Source organism: Malus sylvestris, chromosome 11 (genome assembly GCF_916048215.2).
Source record: "Malus sylvestris chromosome 11, drMalSylv7.2, whole genome shotgun sequence".
Classification (NCBI taxonomy): domain Eukaryota; kingdom Viridiplantae; phylum Streptophyta; class Magnoliopsida; order Rosales; family Rosaceae; genus Malus; species Malus sylvestris.
In genome coordinates, this window is record NC_062270.1 from 12871122 (window position 1) to 12878109 (window position 6988).

General features: G+C 37.9%; 1 protein-coding gene across 1 annotated transcript; it reads right to left on the minus strand.

The window, feature by feature from the left end:
* Positions 1-1145: 1145 nt before the first annotated feature.
* On the minus strand, positions 1146-6988 carry LOC126590131 (cell division cycle protein 48 homolog). The gene is made up of 9 exons (XM_050255653.1): positions 6719-6988; positions 6433-6592; positions 5785-6013; positions 4598-5364; positions 4033-4254; positions 3807-3878; positions 3421-3702; positions 2836-3195; positions 1146-1717 (listed from the first exon to the last, which is right to left on the minus strand). Exons 1-9 carry the CDS (start codon positions 6745-6747, stop codon positions 1424-1426), a joined length of 2415 nt encoding a protein of 804 aa, XP_050111610.1. The 5' UTR covers positions 6748-6988; the 3' UTR covers positions 1146-1423.

Sequence of the window (6988 nt, forward strand, 5' to 3'; positions counted from 1 at the left end):
TGGTTGTGGTGGGAGTGGTGAAGATGGTAAATAGTGGTGGTGGTGGTTATAGTGGTAGTGCTGGGAGATAATGATGGCTACCCATAGTTGAGTTTTTTCATTGTTTTTTAAGCACTCATGAAAATTCAAAATAACAACTATTTACGTGCAATTTAAACTTAATAATTGGAGGTTCCACTTTCTATTTTTTTTCCTACGTAAAAATTTTAAATTTCTGTACTTACAAAATCCAAAAAAAAAAAAGAATAAAGAAAGGGGAAACTTGATATAGATCCAATTTTTTGAGCCAATAGTAGGAATAGTCTAGTTTATTAAAATAAGTCCAATTTGTTATATTTAATTATCAATAGTTATTTGTTCAATGATAAGATTTATTGTTAAAATCAAATTTCCTCCCAATTATCTCTTTGCTTATTTCTTTTTATTTATCTTTTTGTTATTTCTCATTCTTCCATCTGCTTTAAACCCTATTTATAGATTTTATTTTTAATTTTTATAATCAACCTATATCATAGGTTAATTGTACTTATCTACCTATATGACAGATTTTTTTTTTCTTAATAATCAACCTGTCACAGATTAATGCGTCTTACTTGTAGGTATGTTATGTTTTTTCTACCTTTTAATTAGGTTTCATATCTAACGTATAGGTATAATATACATTTATATATTTGTTACTTGAGTTAGGGTAAAATGTTTTGCAGATAAATTTATGTTAGTATATTAGTTTTTTTGTTATAAGATATTATTTATATTTTTTGGAGTTGGAAAATGCATAATATTAGAAAATTTTAATTGATTTTTAATATTTTTAGAAAATATAAAATAAGTATAAAAGAAATAAAAATATATAATTAAATAACTAGACTCACTCCTAAAAACATTCTATGTTTTTAGACCCGGATCTAAAAGCCCCATAAAGAAATTAGTGTGTGTTAATTTATAAATCCTTACTTTTATCCAAATTTCAAGTTTACATCCCTCGTCCGAGGGTAAATTTTGTTTCTAATTCCTTCACGAGACAAAGATGGAAAAGCAATAAAATAACGTTTTCTAGTTTCTTTCCCAACATCATCCTACATGAGAAATGAATCTTCCATAAGAAACGACATGGAAATCGAACTCCGTAGAGGAACTAGCAAGCATAAACAGAAACCTTTAACTAGCGTTCATCCAATACAGACAACGCTACTTAAAGATAACAAATCCCATGAACAAAGTAGTTACCCTTTTACAATCCATCCATCGATCGATAAAATACGATTAACAGCGTAATAAACTTAAAAACATCATGTTATCCTACAAAACCCCACAAACTCTTTAGTACAAAAAAGACTTTGAGAGTCATAACTGTGGAAAGAAAAGCCTTCCCAAGGGCGTATCGTTAGACAGAAATGCCTTGGGAACCATGCATATATAAATACTAACCATACAAATCGTCTTCATCAGCCGCACCAGCAGAAGTTGCGAATGCATCAGAACCAGTTGTCCCAGTTTGTGTATTTTCAGTAAACTTAAACTCAGTTCCGAAACCCCTGGACTGCTGCAAGGTCTGAGCAAAGGCCTGGTATTTGCGTATATCAGCATCGCTGACACTCCTACGAGCATATTTCATCGACTCCTCAAAATGAGCAGCTTTAATCTCCGCCACTTCATCGTCAATGTCCTCATCCATAGAATCTGGATTCTCTGCTCTCCTTCTCTCCCGCTCAATATCCTGCAAACACACCAAATCTTAATGATATATAGATCTAGTGCAGAATTTGATGGCCGTTTGGTATTCTATTTGAGTTCCACTTTTTTTAACTCAAAAACAAGTTTTGAGTCACAAGTTCAAGATTCTTGTTTGATAGTCCACTTCTCAAAAACTGAACTCAAAAAATAACTGAAAAGCTTTGTTGTTGAACACACAAAGTTTGTTTTAAAACTTTTTGAAACTTTTTAGAGATCTCTCTCTCTCTCTCTCTCTCTCTCTCTCCCCTCACTTGAATCCCCCAAAGCCATCACCTCCACCCCTCCCTCCCATGGGCAAGATTAATCGCTGGCGGCAAACGGCCCCTGGCAACGGTGGCGCACTGGATTAGAGGTTGCTGGACTTCAGATCTGAAATCAGCGACCAAACAGGTATCCCTTGCGGTGTCAGGGGTGACTGGTCAGGGTTTATGGAGTCAAGGGAACGGCCACCGAACTGGGCGGCACGGAAGTGGAGGGAGGCAGTTATCAGGGATTCAGAAGAGATGATATGATAGAATTTTTGAGAAGTTTGAGTAGTTAAAAAATTTAAATCAAACGGGTCCTAACTTTAGAATGTCTACATGCAGTAAATATCAAGCCAAGTGTACGAGGTCCAAACTTTCGGTATGCAAACAAGAAAGGTTCTTGCATGTTTCAGCAAATGAAACGATGTACCAGTCATTCCCTGTCTGCATAAAGAAAATATTGCCGTATAAAGTCCCCACCAGCTACAACCCAAAGAGAGGAACAGAACAAAATCCGACATGCAAAGGTTTGAAAATCAAATTGGGATCCAAACCAAATTAACAGCTCTGAACAAGCAGAGCTTGCAATTTCCAGAACTCACTTGGATAAGCAGAGTTTGTAATTTCCAGGACTCACGACACTGAAGTTTGCACTTCATATTTGATCAATTTTACACCAACTAAATCTTAAAAGCCCAACCAAGACTACATGCGATCCTTTTATTTTTCTTCCTCTATTGTTGGTGAGATCATGCAAATTTAAGTTATCAAAATTCACTACTAGTCTAAATGTGCATCAATGGGAAGCTAAAGTTACTAAACATTTGAAGAACTAGAATGACAAATGAAGACATACCTTTTCTATATTCTCTCTTATGGCATACTTGCATGACCGCTGGCAGATCTCTGTGATATCGGCCCCACTAAAGCCCTGTGTATATCTGGCCAGTGCTCTCAGATCAACATCCTTTGAAACAGGTGATTTTCTCAAGCAGGATTTAAATATTTGGAAACGTGATTCTTCATCTGGAAGAGGAATGTAAATCAATTGGTCAAGCCGGCCAGGGCGTAGGAGTGCTGGGTCAATGATGTCAGGTCGGTTTGTGGCCCCAATAATGAAAACAGTCTTTTTTGCTGACATGCCATCCATTTCAGTCAGGAGTTGGTTAAGAACACGATCAGCAGCACCACCTGCATCCCCAGAACTGCTTCCCCTCTGCAACAATCAGTGGAAAGTAAAATGAAGACCAACAAACCAAAAGGAAACTGTTGTGCAAATAATGACAAGAATTAAATCAATTCACTTAGCTAATTAACTTTCAGCAATTCAAATTAAACGGCGATTAGAACCAAATTTCATACTTCAGGTAGCTTTAATTTATACACAATTTTATGTGGATAGATAATAGTAAATAAAAGTTAATCTGATCAGGAAACAGACCTGCGTAGCAATGGAATCAAGCTCATCAAAGAAAAGGACACACGGTGCAGATGATCGAGCCTTGTCAAAGATTTCTCGCACATTGGCTTCACTCTCACCAAACCACATGGTTAGGAGTTCGGGGCCTTTAATACTGATGAAGTTAGCTTGACATTCATTTGCAATCGCCTTGGCCAAAAGAGTTTTCCCACATCCTGGGGGCCCGTAGAAAAGTACTCCTTTAGAAGGTGACATGCCAAATTTCTCAAACTTCTCCGGGTGCTCAACAGGATATTGAACGGTCTTTTAAGCAAACAAGGCAGGAATTAGAAAGAGTTAGTTGTAAGCACTGAGGAGATAAAAAATTACAAGATATAAACATAATACCAATAAATAAAGATTATTACCTCTTGTAACTCCCGCTTAACATTCTCAAGGCCTCCAATATCCTGCCAACTGACATTAGGAACTTCGACAACCTGCACCACATCAAAGTTGAAACAAAGATTTCAAAAAAAAATATTTTGAAAAATAAAATTTTCATATGTATAAAGAGAGGACTCTTTAATATCTCAAAGATATAAATCAACAATTCTATACATTAGAAGGGATCCAAGTGAAAGAATCACTCACTGTTTCACGCAAAGCAGATGGATTGCTTGTTCCAAGAGCAGTCTGGAAGTGCTCGTTTGTAACAGCCATTGAATTAAGTATCTCCGCATCAATGGATTCGTCTTCCAAGTCTATCACATCCATCTTCTCCCTAATGCATTGCAGAGCAGCTTCAGTGCAGAGAGCAGCAAGGTCGGCACCAACATACCCATGAGTATCCTTGGAAATCCTCTCTAGATCAACCTGTACAGCAGGAAGCATCATTTAGAACACCTGAATAGAGATAAATAATGAAAATGGAAACCAAATTGGCATTTAAGTGAGAAACTTTGACAAACTGTAGTGCCAGCTCTGAACAAATATCCAGATACTTCATACTTAAAGGATGGGCTATCAAACCTAAGCTTCAGTAAGCTCAGATAATGTGTCTAACTTGAAGTATTAATAATTTTAACTTAGGGTTTCACCACCTTGAATAACCAGATCTGTTTATACATGGGAACCAAAGCAGTCATAATGTATTCCAGATACAGCAAATGTTTTACCTTAATAAAAATTAGGTGAATAAAGGAGAGGTTCAACTTACATCATCAGAGAGTTTCATGTTCTTTGTGTGTATGCGGAGAACTTCAAGGCGCCCCACTTCATCAGGAACACCAATGTCTATCTCCCTATCAAACCTACCAAACCTTCTCAAAGCCGCGTCAATACTGTTTGGACGATTTGTAGCACCAATAACGATAACATGGGCTCGAGATTTCAGTCCATCCATCAAAGTCAAAAGCTGAGAGACAATCCTCCTTTCAACTTCACCATGTGTCTTCTCCCGCTTAGGAGCAATTGAGTCAATCTCATCGATAAAGATGATGGATGGAGCATTCTTCTCCGCTTCTTCAAATGCCTTTCTGAGATTGCTCTCACTCTCTCCAGCCAATTTTGACATAATCTCTGGTCCGTTAATGCAAAAGAAAAAAGCACCAGTTTCATTGGCAACAGCTCTGGCTATTAATGTCTTTCCTGATCCCGGGGGTCCATAAAGTAGAATTCCTTTCGGAGGTTTAACACCAATTGATTTGAAGAGTTGGGGATGCCTTAGTGGAAGCTCTACTAGTTCACGGATTTGAGCCATCTGCTTCCGAACACCACCCACGTCATCATAACCAACTTCATCCAACCTTTCCTCATCCTCCCTTTTCACGGGTTCCCCCTCACAGAAGATCTCCGTGTCAGGGGCAACCACACAATATTCTCCTGGGTCAGTTTCAATGACCTTGAACTCTACACTTCTCATTCCTCCTCTGACAAGGAACAGATCTCCTTTCCTCACAGGGCGATAAGCTTCCAAGAAGTAAGCTGCAAACCAAACAAGGGGAGAGCGCAAGCCAAGTTTAGTGTCAAGTCTCAAGAAAAAATCTAAAGAACTTCAATCCAATACAAAATGGCAGACAGCATGCTGAGGTAGTGCAAATCATTTGGCATCAAACTTACAATTTTTCTACGAAATGGCATGATCAGTTAAATGGAGTAGGAAGCAATCCTAATAAACACTAACCATTAATGTAGATGTAACATAAACGCTTATAAAAGGCTACCAAGAGGAACATAAACAAACGAGAAAAGCACACTAATCTGTTCCTAGAGCAACAATCACCACAATGACCCTGGGAAAGTAAAATGTACGTAGTCTTGGATGGGCCTGAATAAACAAGTACAACACAGAGATAAATATTTTAAAAGTAAAACAAATGACCACCAAAGAGGTCAACAACTCACGTTTCAAGAAGGCATCAAAGAGATTTCCTGTAACTCCTTCGATAGAGTCATCAATAGGCAAAATGTGAACACGCTTCCCATACTTAACATCAGGGCATTGATGTACAGACACAACATCTCCAAGTCGAACCCTTAAATTTGACCTGACAACCTTGTTCATCCTGATCCTTGGCTCTTCACAGGTGTCATCAGCAAGTGCAATGCAGATTGTGTCTTTTCGTTTCTTCCCCTGAAAACCCAATTGCAAATAATTAAAAAAACAGCGTCATAAAAATAAAGTAAGACAGTAAAACACTTGGGTCTTGCTCCGTTGATAAAATCCAAGTAACAAATATTTATTCGCATCAGGATGCTACCTAACAGGTCCCGAACAAGTAAAAGTGAAAACTTTCCTTCTTTTGTTAATTCTAACTTAAACTTCCAAACCAATGAAGACAAAACAACCGAATTCTGGGTTTGAACTAAAATTGCAATTTCAACCACAATTCACAATCTAAAGTAACTTGCTTCATAGAAATACAAATTATGAAACAAAAAATGCCCTAAAACCTCATCCCAACAAAACCTAGCGTGAAATTTTAAATTTCAAATTTTTTTACAAGCTACCGTATATCTTATTTTTCTGATTAGATTGAAATAAAGCAGTACCTTGATGAGGATAGTGTCACCGCGGAAAAGCTGGAGCTTTTCCATGGTTTCGGGATGCATTGAAACGACGGAGTTATCGTCGTTTAGAGCTTCATCAACGACGAGACGGTTCGGCGACTTCTTCCGCTCCAAAATTGCCGTCGAGAAGTCCTTCTTCTTCCTGCAAAACGATGAAATGCCCAATCAGAATTTGAAAAATCTACGCAAATAAAACGGAAACGAAAAACTTCGATCTATGAAAATTGTGGAAAATGAAAACAAAATTAATGGAAGCGGGTTGACTCACGAGTCGGACGATTCGGCCGGGTGAGCCATGGAGAATTTCAGAGATCAGGAACTATGGTAAACGGAGGGGAGAGACAGGGAGAGAGATGGAGTGTGTAGGAGGATTATCTTTCAGGGTCTGAGTTTTTATGGAGGATGGCTTGTTTGGCAGGAAATTCGGAGAAATATTTCTCACTAGTCGGACTGTTTGGTTATATGGAGAGGCAGTAACCGGAATTGGAATTGGAAATAGGAACAGAATAATTAGAAACTGATCCAAACTTAGCTCATC

Coding starts and splice junctions, on each gene's coding strand:
- LOC126590131 (XM_050255653.1), bottom strand. CDS start 6,747: ATGGCTCACCCGGCCGAATCGTCCGACTC. Junction 6,014..6,432: donor GTGACACTATCCTCATCAAG/GTACTGCTTTAT, acceptor TTGGGTTTTCAG/GGGAAGAAACGAAAAGACAC. Junction 3,703..3,806: donor TTAAGCGGGAGTTACAAGAG/GTAATAATCTTT, acceptor TTTGCTTAAAAG/ACCGTTCAATATCCTGTTGA.